General features: G+C 53.6%; 1 protein-coding gene across 2 annotated transcripts in view; it reads left to right on the plus strand.

Moving 5' to 3' along the window:
• ARHGAP26 (Rho GTPase activating protein 26) overlaps positions 1 to 18977 on the plus strand; it is a 117267-nt gene that overhangs the window by 60828 nt on the left and 37462 nt on the right. For both annotated transcript variants that reach the window (XM_065690775.1, XM_065690774.1), the window contains exons 15-17: positions 4542 to 4629; positions 5715 to 5773; positions 6612 to 6717. In XM_065690775.1, the coding sequence (XP_065546847.1) occupies positions 4542 to 4629; positions 5715 to 5773; positions 6612 to 6717 (253 nt within the window). The remainder of the gene's footprint in view (positions 1 to 4541; positions 4630 to 5714; positions 5774 to 6611; positions 6718 to 18977) is intronic.

Genomic DNA, 18977 nt, shown 5'->3' on the forward strand with positions numbered 1-18977 from the left:
TTAGAAATGAATGTGGGCAGCGGTACCGATTCACATACAGTTTAAATGGCAAAGAGCTCGGGTTTCCCGGCTGCTGTCAGTGACACCGCTGGGCTGGCCTCTGGCATGAGGTGTCCCTGCGGGAGGTCGGCACCGCCTGGGCTGACCGCGGAGCGGAGGCTTCTCATGGGCAGGAGCCGGGTCAGGGCTCGGGTTTGGGCAGAGCAGCCTGACTGCCACAGCCAGGGTGCCACGGGGAGGGTGCTCCCCAGGGCTTGTGGAGGCAGAGCAAGCGGCCCTTTACCCTTCACCATCACCAAGCACCATCAAAATGGGGACAACACCCAACAAACAAACAGGCTTTAACAGTCAGAGCGCCTGTGGAAGGGTTCATGGTGGAAGCGTGTGTGTGCAGGACAGTGATGGTACTGGCAGGTCCAAAACATGGCACTGGGTGGAGCATTACAGTGTCTGACCTTGTCCTCTTGCTCCTTCCCGATGTTAGGAGTGAGTGGGGCTTCCTGTGGCCCTGCACTGCTGGGCTATAATGTGCCCTGTGGCTGGTTTGGAAATATCTTGAGCCACCCAGGCATGAGTGAGGATAATGGCTGAGTGACAGGATGGTGCCCAGGAGGTTCCCTTTGCCGTGGAGGAGCTGGTGGGGAACTGAAACCAGGTCTGAGGGCAGCAGCTTTTGCCGTCCCCAGGAAGCAGATGGAGAAGTTCCTCAGAAAGGGCTATGGGCAGTGGCTGTGCAGGAAGATGGGCTGAGCAGGGTGATGGGCTCTGTGGGATGATGGGCTGAGCAGGATGATGGGCTATGCAGGATGATGGGCTGAGTGAGGTGAAGAGCTGAGCGAGGTGATGGGCTGAGTGAGGTGATGGGCTGTGTAGGATGATGAGCTGAGCGGAGTGATGGGCTGTGTGGGACAATGGTCTGAGCAGGGTGATGGGCTGAGCGAGGTGATGGGCTGAGCGGGGTGGTGGGCTGAGCGAGGTGATGGGCTGAGCGGGGTGATGGGCTGAGCGAGGTGATGGGCTGAGCGAGGTGATGGGCTGAGCGAGGTGATGGGCTGAGCGAGGTGATGGGCTGAGCGAGGTGATGGGCTGAGCGGGGTGGTGGGCTGTGTGGAACGGGCTGTGCAGCTGCCTCAGGATCATCCCCTGCATCACACACCAGTGTCTTGCTGTGGTTCCATCATGGCTGGGAGTTCTGGGGGTGTCTGCTCAGCCTGGGCTTCCCTGCCACCCACTGTGCTGCCTTGCCATGGCCAACCCCATTCCCTGCCCTGTGGCACCCCCCCATCACCTGGGGTCTGCAGGGATGAACGCATGGAGATGAATGGGGCTGCCATCCCCTCTGCTGCTGCTGTTTGCCTCCAGGAAGAAAACAAACCAGCAAAACTATTTTTTTTGGGAATGGGAATAGATTCCTCCCACCCTGAATTTCTATTTTCTATTATCTCTGGTAGATCCTGCCATAAAAAGGCATGTTCTAATTTCTTCTTGGTGTAGATCTGGAATGCTGCAGTTCCCCTTCCTTTCCTCAAATATCCCACGTACATGGCTGTAAGTGACAACCCCCATTATCGCAGCCTGGGGAGAGCCAGGAAGCGCTCCTTTGGGACCATGCAGGATGAGTGAAGGGAGCAGGGGGGATGCTGCAGCAGCCAGCAGTGCTGCAGGGTGAGCAAAGTGTTTTCTTCAGCCTCAAAACCTTGGGGAAGTTAATTTTCCGGTTCTTTTCCCCTTGCCCTTTCACTTCAGCTTTTCCGTATCTGCCAAGAGACATCCGATGGGTAATTTGCAGCAATGAACAACGTCAGGATTAACACTGAATGTGGCCTGTGGGGGCTTCTGCAAGCCCCGTTGCACATTTACACCAGATCCTGCGGAAAGGCGTCCTTGTGCGGGGCAGAAGGTCGCTGCGGTGCGCTGCAGGCACCTCTAGCTGGGCAGACAGATGCTCCATCACTAACCTACAAAGCCAAACCCTTTGCAGACTCATAAATCTGAAGGTCAAGGGGAACTGATGGTCTGCTCTGAGCCTTTTCATGCCACTGACCGCAGCGTTTCACCTAGGGCTGCATCAATCTGCCTGTGAACTCCTGGATGAGCTTGTGGGAGGACATCCAGTCTTGAGCTGCTTGTTCAACCGCAGGGAAGGCCTTGCTAGGAAAAAGGGGCTGTTTTTTTGTGTTATTTTCATTTTTGGTTTGTTTTTTCCCTATGCAACCTTTATCTTTAATCTCTTTAAAGGGCCTCCTTCAAAAGGAGGTGCAGCAGGAAGTTGCCCTGGCACTGAGGGGAAGGATGGTGTTCGTTTGTGTGATTGCAGTGAGGGACACATGATGCCGGTGTGGATATGCAGTTCTGAGGTGTTTGTTTTCGGGTGCTGCTCTTGATGGCTTTTTGTAATTAAAATAACCCCTTGCCCCAGGGAGAGCCTGACTCCCTCACTGCATTCTTTTAATTAGTTTTAAAATTACACTGTGCTATCTCTTGCTTTAGAATTGAAAAGCTCATTGTACGTGTTGGTGAGAAGACAAACCCCCACCGAGCCGAGTCTGTGGGACCAGATGGTGTTGGCAGCTGTATCTGGCATGAGGCTTGGCCGTGGTTGCAGCGAGTGCTCCTCTGCGCCTGCTCCGGCTCTCCAGGGATGTCCCTGTCATTGGAAGGACCCACACGGGTCTCCCAGCATCCCCGTAGAGGCTTCACAGTGATTTTGGTGGAAGCAGGATCCCTGTTTCCAGGTCCTGCTCGCCCAGCGCTCAGTGCAGCCAAAGCATTCAGCTCTGGAGAGGTTGAGAGGCCATAGAACCCCAGCCTGGTTTGTGTTGGAACGGACCTTAAAGCTCCCCCAGCCCTAACCCCGGCCCCGGGCAGGGACCCCTTCCACTGGAGCAGCTTGCTCCAAGCCCCTGTGTCCAACCTGGCCTTGAGCACTGCCAGGGATGGGGCAGCCACAGCTTCTCTGGGCACCCTGTGCCAGCGCCTCAGCACCCTCACAGGGAAGAGCTTCTGCCTAAGAGCTCATCTCAGTCTCCCCTCGGGCAGGTTCAAGCCATTCCCCTTGGCCTGTCCCTACAGGCCCTTGTCCCAAGCCCCTCTCCAGGTTCCCTGCAGCCCCTTCAGGCACTGGAGCTGCTCTCAGGTCCCCCCTTCAGGAGCCTTCTCTTGTCCAGGCTGCCCCAGCCCAGCTCTCTCAGCCTGTTTGCCAGGACTGAGTTCGCAAAGAGCATTCAGGAAGCAGCATCCAAGCAGGAGGGAAAGGGCTTCCTCCTGCCTTTACTTCTCCTTCCTCAGCTGTGGCTGCTTCTGCCATGGAGCAGCCTCTGTCTTTAGTCCTGGCAGTTGGTTCCCTGGTGCTGCCGTGAGGTATCCATGGCCAGGCCACTTAGCCCCGATCTCCTGGTGCGTTTTGACATGACCGGCTGTGGTTGTCGGGGAGGAGGCAGACATGAACTCCATCCACATCCGTGTCTGCGAGGGGCGGGTGTGCAGGCAGTGGTGGTCACCCAGGAGCACCCCGGTGTGATGAGGTCCCGGCAGGGGTGGAGGTGCTGGAGGAGGGAGCGAGCGCTCCTTCCCGAGGGCTCTGTTATCATCAATGCATTGGGGTGTTCTCCCAGGAATCCATAAAACTGGCACCGCATTGACCCCTCTGTGGAGCCCTGTGCGGACAGGTCTGGCTCCCTGAGCGGGGCGGGTGGTGTGCAGGAGGCAGGGGAGCAGAAAGCTGCAGATTCCTGCGAGCGTGGCTTGGTTCAGATCCGCCTTGGGAAGGAGCTGGCTGCTGCTCCGGAGCCGCCTGTTTCCATGGACCACAACAGCTGCGTGGGTTCGTGATGTCTTTAAAGGAGTTTTTCAGAAGATAGGAGGGGAAAAGGAAAGGAGTGGAAAGGAAGGGAAGGACCCAGAGGAGATGAAGAGGAGAATGCTGCAGTGCTCGGCAATGAAACAGGCGCTGCCCCAGACACTGACACTGCAGCGCTGGGAGCCGGTGGGAGGGCAGCTTCCCAAACCCTCTGTAGCAGGTTGGGAAGGCTCCGGGGGCTCTTCCCTACCTTGGCCAGGAGAACAAGCCACCTCCTGCCCCCCTGCACACCCATGGCCTGCCCCACACCCCCAGTGCCACCATTGCTGCCTCTCACATTGGTTCAGTGGGGTGATGCCTTGCAGCCTGCCCGGGGCTGGGATGTCCTGCTCAGCCCTGGGGCTGTCTGTGTTTGTCTGGGTCTGTGTTGTGTTTGTGCCCTGCTCTGTCACCGCTGTCACTGAAGCACCGTCTCCTGTGCCGTGTGTCACGCTTTGGTTACGCCGCTGATCTCACTGCTCGTGGTTCGTGTTTTCCCTTTCTTTCTCCCGTCCCGTGCAAGTGAGTGTGGCCCATCTCATGCAATGCTTCCCTGCACAAGTGTCTGGATCAGCTTGTGGTCACTGGGCTGGGGAATAGCAAATAAAATGGGACGTGGTGGTCTTCCTGCACCGCTGAGCTGGTGAGAGCCGCAATTAGATTCACTGTGGCTCACTTCTTTCTGTTTTCTCTTCTTCCTTAGATCCCAAAACAGCCTCTGAAACAGAAACTGAGATCTGTGCAGAGTGGGAGATAAAGACCATTACCAGCGCCCTGAAAACTTACCTGAGGTAAGGCAGGAAAGCTTCAGCTTCGTGAGGAGTCAGTGATGGTTTGGGGTGTCACTGCCTGTTCCTGTAGATCCTTTACAATAGCGCTTCAGTAGTACCGAAGGAGAAACTGCTCTGAGAGAAGTTGTTCTGGCTTTTCCCTTGACCCTCCAGCATGGCTGAGGAGGATCTGGGGAGCACAGTCAGCTCTCTGGTGGGTGCATGTGGTACAAATATGGTCTTAAAAGCCCATTCTTGTGTCCCCTGCCTTGATTTCAATTTTTGCCTAAGCTTTTCCTGATGGGCTTCTGCCTCATGAGCGTGGGGCAGGTGATGAGTGCAGGGATCCTCGGAGGGCTGTGGCTGTAGTACTGCTCAGAGCAGGGTGCTGAGCTCTGCTGTAGTAATAATTCCTGTAGGCAAGTCAATGCCATTATCACTGTGGGTTATCTTCCCAAAGGATTAGTTTGTTGGCATCTCATTATCCACAACATGCTCCTACCTGTCACGACTGCAGCTTTGTGTTTTCTGATGCTGTTCTGTGCACTGGGTTTTATTTGAGAGAAAGTGCACAAGAGAGAGGCTAAATCCAATTAGGGTGATGAGGATGATTAGCTTGGTGGATCTCAGCCTAGGAAATCACTGCATCGCTTTTCATGATTGGCAACCTTTGCTCTGGAGCTTGAACTGTGCAAAGCCCCGAGGAATGCCGGCAGCACTGAGCCGGCCCGTTGAAGGGATGTGGAAGTGGGAGGGCAGAATGGGGAGCTGAGTGGGAGCAGTGACCGGTAAAGTTTTGTGATGAGGCTTGTTTCTCTTTTCAATTTATTTTTAAACTGATTTGGAACGCATGGGTTCACGAGTGCCCTGGACATCTGTGGTACTGAAGGAATGCTGAAGTTAAAAATGGATTCAGGGCGGTGCAGGAAAGGGAGGCAGAATAAATCAGAGGTGCTTCAATAGATCTTATTCCTTCCGATGGGGGGAATTAATTAGGGTTGCTGTTGCTTAATTCTGCACTTTTGAAAACGGCGAGGGCAAAGCTCTGTTTCTGTGGATTGTGTTACTCAGATGTGGTTTGTGTGTGTTACCTTTTTATCTTCCAGAATGCTTCCAGGGCCGCTCATGATGTACCAGTTTCAAAGGAGCTTCATCAAAGCAGCAAGTGAGTTTGTTGTTGGCAGCACCGGTCTGAAAGAGGAGCCTAATTTGCAAGTAACTGAGCATAACCCCTGCCCTGCTGCTTCCCCACTGACCTCCCGCTCCTTCAGTCCCGGAAAGCAGAATGCGAACGGAGACACAAGGGGCATGGTGTTGTTTGGGACCGAACCAGATGAAAAGGAGGCGCAGGTGGTGCTGGGGAGCGGGGAGCTGGCTGATGCCTGCAGCTCTGCCTTGCTTTGACCGTCATGTTCCCAAGGGAGGGAGGCTGTTGTTCAAACACTGCCTCCGGGGATCTGATGCGGTTCGTTGTGGCTCTTGTGTCTGTGCTGCCTTCCTTTGGCTGCCCTGGACATGGTGCTCTGTGTGAGAGCAGGTAACTGTTGGCGCACGCAGCAGCCTGTGTGCATGGCTGGAGCCAGGGGTCAGGAGGGCTCACGTGCGCCATGGCCACATCAGTGACGGCCTTGAACGGCTCCTGCATAGGCTGTTGGAACGCATCTGCCAGCACTGGTGGATCCAGCCAGCACCAGATGCTGCAGCATCACGAGGCGTGGTGCTGGGCACATCCTGGTGGTGCTTGGGAGCACATTGAATGGGAATGTGTTGATGTTGGTTACAGCCAGCCCCTTCCCTGATCACAGCTGGCTCTTCACACGGCTGGCTGCTCTCAGCTCACTGTTTCCTTTCTGAAACCACCAATTGGGGTTGGTAGGAAGGAAGAGTGTTTGGTGGAGCAGGTCCCCAGGACATTTGTTGGTGTTAGTGTTGGGTCCTGCATGCCTCTTCGCATAATAACCCCCTCTAATGCAGAAATAAATCATCTCCTATTTCCAATGCAGAACTGGAGAATCAGGAGTCAAGGGTGTCAGAAATCCACAGCCTCGTCCATCGGCTCCCAGAGAAAAACAGGCAGATGCTGCACTTGCTCATGAACCACTTGGCAAAGTACGTCTATGACTGATCTGTTTTTCTGTCCTTTTTCCACTTCCTCTGAAAGTGAATAGTGGTAGAAAAGTTTCGTTGTGTGTGTGTGTGGTGTTGAGTCATATCTGGTTGGCGAGGACCTGGAAGCCTGTGTGTGAGTGGAACGAGGGCTGCGGGATGGAGCGGTGCAGGGGATGGTCCAGCTGAGCCCCAGCCCGCAGTGGCAGGAGGGGTCACCACGTTCCTGGGAATATAGTGATGCTCTAATGGTGTGGTGATGGGTCTGGCGGTCCAGGAGGCAGAGCAGAGGTTAGGCTCCTCCCTGCCTTTCAGATCAAGCTTAGTATTAAAGGACTAGGAGGTGTTTCTTTGCTACAATTGCATATTTGCTGCCTTTAAGCAACCCGATGAATTAATCCAAGGTAACCTTGAAACTTTCCGAGGGCACCGGAATGGAATGATTTTTTTTTGCTTTCAGTGGTAGAGCTGACCTGTAATTTCCTGTCTTCATCCTGCTCCTGCAGGTTGCCATGGAAACCTTTGATTAGTGTTTTAAAAGTGAAAGCATCATCAGGTGTTCGCACCAGCCTCAAGGCTGCGGGGTCGTACCTGCCCTTGTGTTCCCACCAGTGCCACGGGAGCGGGAGGGATCGGGCAGGAGCCTGGGAATGAGTTAATCAGAGCAACCGGTTAGAAGAAGGCTTGGGCGAACCTGAAGTTATCTGTTCAGGAGGAAAAAGAACAAATGCTACTTGAAGGAGGATTAAAAACGACTCCAGACGCTTTCTTTTGACACGGGTTTGTGTCTGTTCCATGGACTCTCCGGCAAGGCTCTTAAAAACCAAAGAGCTGCTTTAGATCTCAGTTTCAAAACTGCTTTATTTACAGGCTCAAGCCAAGGGCCAGGCGGTTCCAGGTACTCCCATCAGCCAAATATGTGCGAGGAATCTCATAACTGCTTAAGTGCTTTTTATTTTAAAGGAAAACCTGGTGGTGTTTGAGTGAAAGACGTGGAGAGGGGAGGCAGATAATACAATGGGTCTCATGCTGCTTTAGTGGGCAAGGAACTAAACCAAAACACAAACAATGAGTGAGTAGGAAGAGAAACAGCTCATAGTGGTTATTTAATGGGAAAAAAATACCTCGGAGAAAGGCAGGAAGCTGAGGAGCGAGAGCCTGCTCCATGGAGCTACCGCCCTGCAGCAGCTCCCCTGGTCCCAGTGCTGATCCTGGGGGATCCTGGCCTCTGTAGGGAAGGGGGATGCTCTGACATGGGGGAACCAGCTGGGGTTCAGTGCTGCCCATCCCTAATGAGGGGAACCAAGAGCAGCGCATCCATGGCTAACACTGGCAAAGCCAAAGGGCTCCTTTCCAAGCTGGGCTGCACTCATCTGGTTCTGCCTTTTTTCTTACTCATTTTAAGTAATGTATGAATAATCAAGATTTGCATTTTGATCGCAAGAGCTGAAAAAGCATTTCTCACAGTATTGCTGTGGAGCTCTCTTATGCTGAAAGCAGAACTCCTTCTGTATTAGTCACATAGAGAGAGTCCGTCCTGTGTCATCTTGCATCTGTTTTTTTGGTGCGCATGTTCACTGTTGCCCACTAGAAAGGCACTTGGGGCTCCTCATGTGGTGTGGGGCTGGGGTTAATAGCAGTACAAACCCCTGCTATCACAACTGATAGGTTCAGAAATGGCAATTATTAGCACAAATGAAACAGCAGATGGGAGAAGTGCCTGTGAGGTGGTTGAGCAGTGCCCTTCCCGCTGCACAGCAGGGAGGTGCTATGGGTCCTGCTCTGGCTCTGGAGGGGAAGAGAGCTGGAGGGATGGAGGGCAGGTCCCGGGGACAGGCACAGGCAGGATGTGAATAGACAATGAAGTTGATTTCTGTCTCTTACTGCATCTCTGAGCCTGTTTGTGCTGCCTCCGGTCTCCTGTTCATGTGTGCAGGCAATTACCTGCTGTGTAATACAGAATGTGAGCAATTCCTGCTCCCTCCTTGGGAACGTGATGCTGCAAATGTCCCCTGCTCTGCAGGCCCTGGTTCCAGTGAAACTTGCTATTATGATGTTACTCTCTGACCCATGAGTAGGTGCAACCTTTAGTTTTCTTTCCTGGGACATGCTCACGCTGTCAGGATGCTTGCGATAAGCGCAGCTGTGATTTACTGTTCCTGAAAGAGAGCTCTTTGTTCTGATCCTTGTCCAAGGGGATCTCTGCAGGAAAGCCCGAACACCCGCAGTCTGCCCCGTCCCAGTGAGCCCCATGCCTGTATCCGCTGGTCCTGCCAACAGCCCCCTGCAGCCAGTGAGGCTCTGGTTGATCTTAAAGCTCACCTGGTTTCTCTTGTCTTGGGGCAGAATAGCCCGTGTCTCTCAAAGAACGGAAGGACGAGCCCAGCACATCTCTTCTCCTGTTTCTTGTAGCTGTTTTAGTTACCTGCATCACTACTGCTTAGTCAGTCTGTTAATCCGTGGAGCTTCTGGTGTTTGCAGGGATGCTTGGTGAGAGTGTTCCTTATTCCCTGCTTTGAGGAAGAGAAATACCCTTTTTACATGAAGAACTGGTGCCAGGGGAGGTGACTGCCCTGGGACACTGCTGGCTCCCTGCTCTCCCAGCATCATTTCCTAGTGGTTTATGACCACCCTTTCCTGTGCCCATTGGGGCAGCAGCCTTGAGCTTTGCGTGATGCAGGTCTCCTCACGCCATCCTCAGGGTTTGCTTTCTCTTTATCCTGGGATATTTTCTCTATCCCCACTGTTCCTATCTGGGAAATCAGGAAATTGGCACTGCCTGGGTGCTGCAGAGCGCCCTGGGTGCAGCCTGTGCTGCAGCAGTCACCGAGCAGCACGCTCCTCGCGTGCTTTGGTGCTGTTTTCCTGCAGATATCCCCTTTTGGCCAGCACCTATCTCCCAGAACGGCTGCACTGCTGTTTCCAGTGCTCTTTTATCAACCCCATGTGCAGCTCTGATTAAACCATGTATTTTTTTCCCTGCCAGATAACTTGAAACGGAGCAGAGGCACAGAGATACCATCCCTGTCTTCTCCTTCTGTTTTAGTGTACTTTCTCACCAAGGAGTGAGTGCTTTGGTGAGCAGAGCAGGAGGAGCTCGATCTGGTGATGCTTCAGGCATTGAGGAATTACTTGATTTTGCATGGGCACACTTTGACAGCTGAGCCCTGCTTTGTTCTCTGGCAGTGAGATCCAGGTTCTCCAGTACAGATGGTGCTGTGTTTGTGCACCCTTCAGTGGGGCTCCTGAGATGTTCCTGCAGCTCTGCATCACTCCATGCATCGCTGCTGCTCCACACATCCCCTGGCCCAAGGAGCAGGGTCTGCAGGTCCACTCCTCTCCTGGCAAAAGGTCAGAACCACAAAGGATGCTGCAGAAGAAACGTGTACATGTGTTTAGCAGCATTATCTTCAATCACTCAGCACTGTGGCCTGGCCAGCAGGGACCAGTTCCCTTTGCTTTTGCTGCGGTGGTGTTTTCTAGTTTATGTGTTCTAACCAACATGACAGTGATTGCTATCTTGAGCACAAAGTGTTTTCCACTTCTCAGCGTGGATGGTTTCCATGGGCTCTGTGGGGTGGCTGTGATCAGCCACAGCCCGGAGATCCATTGGAACCCACCCTCTGTGACAGCCCATTGTCGAGATGGGGCAGGAGCGAGGCTCGTTTCGGAGGGGCTCTGCTCTGCTGAACCGGGGGTGCTGGCAAAGGAGAACAGGAGAAGAATTCTTCCAGGTCTTCTGCCTACAAGAAGAAGACGGTGCTTGTTTTCCTTATGGAGCAATCCCAGCCCTGGCAGCGCCGTGCCCTGCTCCCGGGCTGCGCCGTGCAGATCCCATGGGAGCCGGGTCCCATCCCCAGTGCTCACCATGGTGCGCTCTGTGCCAGCAGCCTCGAGAAACCCACGGAGGCTCCCGTGCAGGACCGGGGACTGCGGCGTGCCCAGAAACGGGCTTTTCCTTGCGCTGTTTTCCCTGTTTCCCCCCGAAGGTGCAGCCGGCGAGGAGGCTGACGCCTCTTGGCACGGCAGGTCTGATTTCATCCCCGTGGCAGCTGTTTATGCTGCTGTCTGGTAACTATTCATTGCTTGATTTATGTATTACTTCCAGTAAGTCACTCTTGTCCAGGACGTTCTGGAAATTTCCACCAGCCGCTGAGGCCTCCGAGATGCACTGCTCTCATATGCCCCTCACCTGATTTGGCTGCCAGGAGCAAATAGTGACTGAGCTCTCTGACCCTGTGTGGCCAGGCCAGGCAGCCCTCCATTCCTCTTCCCAGTGCCTCTTTCTGATCCCTCTGGGTCATGGCACTGCTGGGTTCCAGGGGTAAGCCCTGGGAATTCAAGTGACCCAAGGGATCGGGGTGCTCCCTTGGGCAGCAAAAGGAATGTCGCATGAAAAGTGACTCCCGCAGGCACACTGTGCCTTGCAGGAGCTGGGAGGATCCTGCCTGGGCTTGTTTGTCCCGTTTCGGGCTCGTGCTGTGTTTCTTTTTCCCTATCTTGCCTTTTTTCCCCCTTTTCTCCGCCTGTTTTGTTTCTCTGCTTTGTGTCTTGGTTTGGAGCATCAGGTCTTACCTGATGCTAAGGAGAGCTGAGGTGGGTGCAGCTTGGTGAGCACCGTACCAGAGCCAGTCCCATGGCTTTTGGACAAGGGCTGTAGGGACAGGCCAAGGGGAATGGCTTGAACCTGCCCGAGGGGAGGCTGAGCTGAGCTCTTAGGCAGAAGCTCTTCCCTGTGAGGGTGCTGAGGCGCTGGCACAGGGTGCCCAGAGAAGCTGTGGCTGCCCCATCCCTGGCAGTGCTCAAGGCCAGGTTGGACACAGGGGCTTGGAGCAAGCTGCTCCAGTGGAAGGGGTCCCTGCCCAGGGCAGGGGTTGGAATTGGTGGAGCTCTCAGATCCCTTTAACCCAAACCAGGCTGGGATCTCTCAGCCTCTCCAGAGCTGAATGCTTTGGCAGCGCAGAGCTGTGGGTGAGCAGGACCTGGAAACACAAACAAGGATCTTTCTGGTTTTAATATGAGATTCTGCAGAATTTACCAAGAAAAAACCCCAAACCTGTAGGTGTTCACTGCGCTTTTGTGCTTGGCTTCCTGTAATGTGCAAATTGGCAAAAGGTTTTGTTCTGCTTCTGCAAATGAACTCTTAACCTCCTCAACCTGGATTGTCCATAGAGTAGCTGTTTGGTAGCTTTTTCTTCTGCGCTTCTCCAGAAGATCCCTGTATTTCCTGCTGGTGCCCCAGTTCTCAGCCGGGGAGGAGCGCGCTGCAGAGGCTGCAGCATCTCTTAGCGGGTTCTTTGCTTGTATCTCCATCACGCATCAGAGTCATCTCTCTAGATATGATAATGGTGTCTTAAATTAGACCAAAGCTTACATCACCCGCGCTGGCAAGGTCCCTCAGTAGCATGTAATGCAGCATATGCTGGGTCTGCTGTGCAGTTCCTGTGGCTGAGCATCCCTGCCGGGATCTTTGGGAGAAGCACCAGGCATCTTGCGTTACTCAAGCGTGAATTCTTATGGGCTTGCGTTTGAACTCCGTGTTGTTGGATGAGGTTGTTGATGGCACACAATTATCTGGGTTCTTTTTAATTGTTTATCGCAGTGAAGCGGAGGCTGTGTACAGAAACAGATTGAGTCTAGAGACAGCAAAAGATTTCCAATAAATGGCTGGCGCTGCTCCTGGTTGTGTCTCCTCGGTCCCCGCAGACAGAGTGGGACTTGGGCATTTTAATGAGAGCCTCCCCGGGTTGCCCTTTACGCTGAACAGACCCAGCACTAAATTCACTTCTATAGATTTGAGTCAAATGTTTCTTCAGCACAAGAAAGGAAAATAAAAGTCATCAGCACCAAGATGCCTTTGAGCTGCAGGTCTTCCCTGGGATGAGTTTTCCTTCCCTGTGAGGGTGCTGAGGCGCTGGCCCAGGGCACCCAGAGAAGCTGTGGCTGCCTGTTCAGGGCTGGAGGCGCTGGGATGGCGATTTGATGGTTATCTGCTGCCACAAGACGTAGGAAGGGCACCGTGGGGTGAGTGGGCACACAAAATCTGGGCGCTGTTTTTCCAATCATTGAGCAAAACCTTGTTCCCTTGGCAAGGACGGGACAAGCATTTTACTTGCTGTGTTAACCAGGACTTCAGTTTGCCCTGCAAAGCTGCTGTTTCTGTATTCTGTTTCTTTCCAACGACATTCATTTAGGAATTCAGCGCTGCCTTTGTGAAGCAAACGTGCTCCACAATACCTCTAAAGGGAAGGAAAAAAGACAAAACCTGCTTGGTTACCCTTCCCCGTGGCCGGTGATGCTCCTCTATGACTGTGCAGGTGCACCCCAGGGAAACTTCTGCTCCTTTCCCTGCGACCTGGCTCTCGGCTCCACATTATTTCCCGTGCCTCCCTGCAGGGCCAGCGGGAGCTGCACTTGCTGAAGCCGGTGCCGGTTCGTGCTGGGAGGCTTTCTGGAAGCCCGTTTGCTTTGGCTGGTTTCCACCTCCCAGGTGAGGCTTCGGCGCGTCGCTTACCACTGCGGCAGATCTGCCACGGGGCTTCTTGCTCTTCTAGGCTGTTTGCACCCGATGGCTGTGTGGGCTTTCTTCCTGCAGTGTGAAAGCATCGGGGACTTCAGGTTTCAGAGGAGAACCCGGGTGCTTTGCTGGGTTTACTGGGGCTGATGCTGCTCATGCACAGGATGGCTCTTGAGGGGCTGCAGGCACAGCCTGGAGCCAGCCAAACCCCTCTGCAGCACAAGCTGCCTCCGTGGCTGTGGCTAATGGTAACAGAGCTGTTATTGTTGTAAAGAGGAAAGATGTATTTGAGGGCAGCAGGCTGAAGTTGTAACTGAGTGCTGGGCTTGCACAGAGAGAGCTAAAACTAAAGGAAGATGTGCAAGGCTCTGGCAGAGGTATGGGGATTGTATTCACCGTGTGTTGCCTCTTGGTTGCATGTGGTGATGTGAGGTTTGCTGGTGGGGCTCTGGGAAGGGTGGCAGAGTTTCTGCGGTGCCCAGCATGAAGGGCTCGCAGAAGGATGCCAGCTGGGCATCCCATGGGCTGCATGAAGGATGCTCGTCTTTAACAGGGTGTTACCACTGCAGGGTGGCAGCGGCACAGGGGACAGCATGTGCAGCCCTGGCAGCTCCAGCTCCACCCCTGAGGATGTTTGGGGGCAAAGTCCCCTTTCCTGGCAGTATTTCTGCAGGTGGGAACTGCGGTGGCATCATGGCCATGCCTGATGGGGAATGTGCCAGCCTTGTGCTGAGGGCTGGGGAGCAGGTTCAGGACCCCCCTGTCAACTCATCCCCCTGAGATGTCGCACCAAGCTCAGCTTGTCCGTAGCCAGAGTGGGTGGCTTTGGTAGTTGCGGTGACTTGATCTGGAAGGCCTGAAGCAGAGGCGCACTGCAGCCCCAGACGTGTTTGCCTTGCACGTCACAGCATGTCTGGATTTGACAGGGATCGGGCTTTGCGGATACTGAGCTGCACGCTTGGCCTCTGCATCTGTTCAATGCGATACGAGCACTTTCCCTTGGTTTTTTTTTCCCTGGGAGTGAACCCAAGCATCCAGCTGTGGCCAGATTCACCCGGGAGGAAGAGGGAGGCTTGTTGGAGCAAGTCAAGCCGCCCAGCAGCACTGCAGCACATGCTTCACCCTGGCTGAATGCCCCTTGAGTTGTCAGTGCTGCATCTGAAGGTTTTGTCAGCTGCGTTTCCCCTTGTCTTTGCTGGGAGGTTCTGCCTGTCCCTGGTGGTCTGTCCTCCTTTTGGATCCGCTGGCCTCCATCTGCATTCCTCCGCACTTGGCTCTCCTTGCTGGAGCGGCGGTGCTCTGGAAGTTGTGATGCTGGGAGTCTCCGCAGCCTGCAAAGGGCTGTGTATGGTGGGGTTTGTCCATGCTCCCATCCCTGCTCCTGTGTGCAGGGAATGTGCAGTGACCACATGGCAGGCAGTGGTTCTTTCTGAGATGCCACCATGCCACTGTGAGCGGTGGCTGGCATCGGGGTGTGCAGGGACACTTGGTGAGCATTTTCTACTTCCAGTCTCCTCTGTCTGGACAGTGCAGGACAGGAGATGTGGTTTTTTTTTTTTTTAAATCTCCTTTTATTAACTTGAAATATTTTCATTATTATTGTCGTTGGTCTTGTCGACAGAAGGGGGACGTGGAGCTGTTGGAGTGAGTCCAGAGCACACCATGGAGCTGCTGCGAGGGCTGGAGCAGCTCTGCTCTGGAGCCAGGCTGAGAGAGCTGGGCTGGGGCAGCCTGGAGAAGAGAAGGCTCCTGAAGGGGAGACCTGAGAGCAGCTCCAGTGCCTGAAGGGGCTGCAGGGAACCTGGAGAGGGGCTTGGGACAAGGGCCTGCAGGGACGGGACAAGGGGAATGGCTTGAACCTGCCCGAGGGGAGACTGAGCTGAGCTCTTAGGCAGAAGCTCTTCCCTGTGAGGGTGCTGAGGCGCTGGCACAGGGTGCCCAGAGAAGCTCCTCCATTCCTGATGCGGAGCCATGGGAGCTGCTGGTATGGCGGCCAGCCCGGCCCTCGCCCCGCTGTCTACCTCCACGCTCATCAGCAGCAGCCCAATTAAGCTCATTAATGGGCAGGGATGACTTGAATGCACCCAGGAACATTTCCCAGAACTCATTAGGTTTTATCCGATAAATAGCACCAATTGTGAGCAGCCTCTCGGCCGGCGCTGTGTGCCTGCCGCGTTTAATGGCTGGGACTGGGAGGACTGGGGGGCAGCACACTGACTGCAGGGTTTTACTTGAAGGAAGCCCTGCAGACGCGATGCTCTTTGTGAGCGCTTGGAGGGGGTCGGAACTGGCCGAGCTTTAAGGTCCCTTCCAAACAAAACCAGTCTGGGATTTATTCTGTGATTCCCACCATGGAGTGGATGGAGGATCCGCGGATGCTTCTGTCACCCCGTGTGCTGTCTGTGTTCTGCTTTTTACCTTTCATTCATGGCTGGGATCAAGTGCAAGCGTTTCATTTGTAAGAAGCTCCACAGAGCAGCCTCCATAGTTTTGGGGTTGTTGTCTCTCTGCGTGATTGGATTTTCACTTTAAATAGGAGCTCTAAAGGTGGTGGCAGACATGAAATGTATTTTTACCTGTAGCAGTATGAGTTAGCTGCATTATTTTCCGTCCTATAAGGTCTTGCTAGGCCAGCTGGAACAAGCACTTTGTTTTCAAAGGTTTGTCCCAGGCATGGAAATAGAAACACTTGAGACTTCATCTTTGTTCCCTTTCAGATGTTTGTTTGTTTTCTCTGAATCAGGGAAGACATTTGAACTAATGGCAGCACTCCTTGGCTGAGCCTTATGTACGTGTATTTTATATAGATGTAATAGATACACAAAGTAATACCAGATGGAGAGGGGCTTTGGACAAGGGGCTGCAGGGACAGGCCAAGGGGAATGGCTTGAACCTGCCCGAGGGGAGACTGAGCTGAGCTCTTAGGCAGAAGCTCTTCCCTGTGAGGGTGCTGAGGCGCTGGCACAGGGTGCCCAGAGAAGCTGTGGCTGCCCCATCCCTGGCAGTGCTCAAGGCCAGGTTGGACGCAGGGGCTTGGAGCAAGCTGCTCCAGTGGAAGGGGTCCCTGCCCGGGGCAGGGGTTGGAGCTGGAGGAGCTTTAGGTCCCTTCAACCCAACCAGTCTATGGCTCTAATATTATCACCTATCAGTGCTTCCCCCGCCTGCAGCACCCATCCGGCTCCGCTGCATTTCTCCTCTGTTACAGGGTGCTGATTGCAAGCCCGTGCAACAGAGAAATATTTACTGTTCCTCTGTGCTTCCCTGCACTGAAGCCTGACTGCCACTTACTCTGTATTAAATTATGTTTGGCCGTGCTGGTGATTATACAGTATCCAAGCAACCCAGGTGTAATCTGATTTAACACACAACATGGATTTACCCTGCTCCTGTTCTCCTTTGTTTTTCTGACAGTGGACGTACAGTGAGCAGTGTCTGCCCATGGACACCCGCAGGACACGGCCTGCCTTGGAGCTTGCATCCTCCTTTTGGCTGGGGGCTTGCAGAAGCCAAGGGGCTTCTCGGATTTGCACCAAGTGGGTCAGGTCTTAGAACAAATCCCTGGGCAGGGCTGCTCGTTGGTGATGCTCTGCTGGGTGTGGATATTCCTGCCACCGAGGGGCTCCGGGCTCCGTCCAGTGCTGATCCCAGAGACAAGTGGGAGCCATCAGGTGTTATGAGGAGGACAAACAGCCCAGAGTGCAAAAGGCAGCGATAGCCTGGAACATTGTAAGCACCAAGTGGGAGTTGAGAGGTTGTTCTGCGCATTTCTCCATTAGCTGTTGCTTGCCAGCTCCTGCCTGTGCTGGAAGTGCGTTCTGCAAAGAGGGTGTGCAGAGAGGACTGAAAAGGGACCCATCTAAATTAATGTTCGTGCAATTGCTTTCAGAGTGCACCGAGGGCCAGAAAGAAACAGCAGGTTAAAAGGAAAATGTAGTGAATCCTTGGAAACCTTCTGAAGGGCAGCTCAGGAATGGCACTAACAATGCCTGACGAAAAGCACCAACATTAAGCACACTTTGGGATTGAGAACACCCCATCTTTAGAAACGGCACCATTATTTTCTAGTGCAAAGGATGATGAAGAGGTATAATTTATAGTAAATTATCATGTGGATAATGGATGTGAAATGTGAAGGATGTGAAAGGTGAATCATGTTTTTTAGCATAGCTTTGGTAACAGAGCGCTCTCAAGTGTGCAGCTGGAACAGTACCCGCGGTACGGATCAGAAGTTCATGTGCCACCAAGTTCAGTTCGACAGGAGCCAGATTTGCACTGGCACAAAATGTCTTCCAGGCTTTACAGGGCCAAAGCCGACGCAGGAAGGAGGGATTCGGGATGGAGGCGAGGGCCAGGGCCTGCATCTGGGTGCGTGGTCATCCCTTGGGCACCCAAGGTCCTGCTTGGGACCCCGTTAATAGCTTCATCGGAAATAATGAGGGGAATGGTGCGCAGCTGCCTGCCCATAATGAGCCAATGACAATGTAATTTAGTAGAGTGATGTATTACATGGGAACGGTAATGAGAAATGGAGGGACCTGGTTTTGTAAGATTCGGATCAATTCGGTTGGGTTTTTGTAAATGAACAGTATTTTTCTAACCACGGAAGATCATTAAAATATTATTTTATTAGTACTTTTCAGAGCCGTTTGAATTACAGCTGCGTTTTTCAGAATCCAAATAGCAGCATGTGAACATGTGTGTGAAATATAGATGTTGCTGCAGTGTGAATACGTCACTGGCATTTGTAAATGTCTCGATAGGGAGGTGGGTTGGAGTGAGGGAAGAGGCTGGGATACATCTATAATTTATGAACATAGCGGTGAGTAGGAGTTATTTTCCTGTAAGCAAGCAAGCTTCTTCCTGAGAACTTTTTTCCTATTGGACTTCTTCTGCCTTCTTCTCTGCTCCATGAGGTTGTGTCCCCCTCAAGAGAGTTTGCTTCTGTGCTGCCAGCTCTGCCAGGCACTGGCACTGCTGCGGGGGCAGCTCTTGCTTTCGGTGAGGGTGGGGAGAGGCGGTGCACTGGGATGGGCAGCAGGGATGGAGGTGGCAGCAGCTCTACCAGGCTGTGCATGGGCTCCTTCCTCCTCAGGTATCACCTCTGTAAGCGAAGCCTCCCTTGGGGCAGCCCATAGCCTGCAGTGCTGCAGTGCCCTGGCATGGGAGGTTTCTCGGGCACTGTGCTAAAGCATTCGGAGCTTACTGACGATGGGGGGAGTTCCGGGTATGGGGAAGGTCCCACAAGCTCCCAAGGGACTTTGCCAGGACCTCAGCACCTTCGAAATGTAACCCAAGCCCAGGCCTGGTGGAGGTGGCAGCTCTGTGTATTCCCCAGGGGTGTTCCTCGCTATGAAGCTCTTCCCTGTGAGGGTGCTGAGGCGCTGGCACAGGGTGCCCAGAGAAGCTGTGGCTGCCCCATCCCTGGCAGTGCTCAAGGCCAGGTTGGACACAGGGGCTTGGAGCAAGCTGCTCCAGTGGAAGGGGTCCCTGCCCGAGGCAGGGGTTGGAGCTGGAGGAGCTTTAAGGTCCCTTCAACCCAAACCCAGGCTGTGATGATTCTATGTGCCTTCTTGCCTGGACAGTAAATAGGGCTGAAGTTGCTGAAGAGCCATCTCTTGGTGATGACATCCTCTCCTGCTGCCTGAGGAGCCAAATATAGGGATGAGGAATGAAGAGTTCTTTGCTGGTTCAAGTGAGATTTGGATGAAGAAGGATGGAATGCATCCTTTCTTTTAAGCCAACCCTA

Source organism: Lathamus discolor, chromosome 10, assembly GCF_037157495.1.
Source record: "Lathamus discolor isolate bLatDis1 chromosome 10, bLatDis1.hap1, whole genome shotgun sequence".
Classification (NCBI taxonomy): Eukaryota; Metazoa; Chordata; class Aves; order Psittaciformes; family Psittacidae; genus Lathamus; species Lathamus discolor.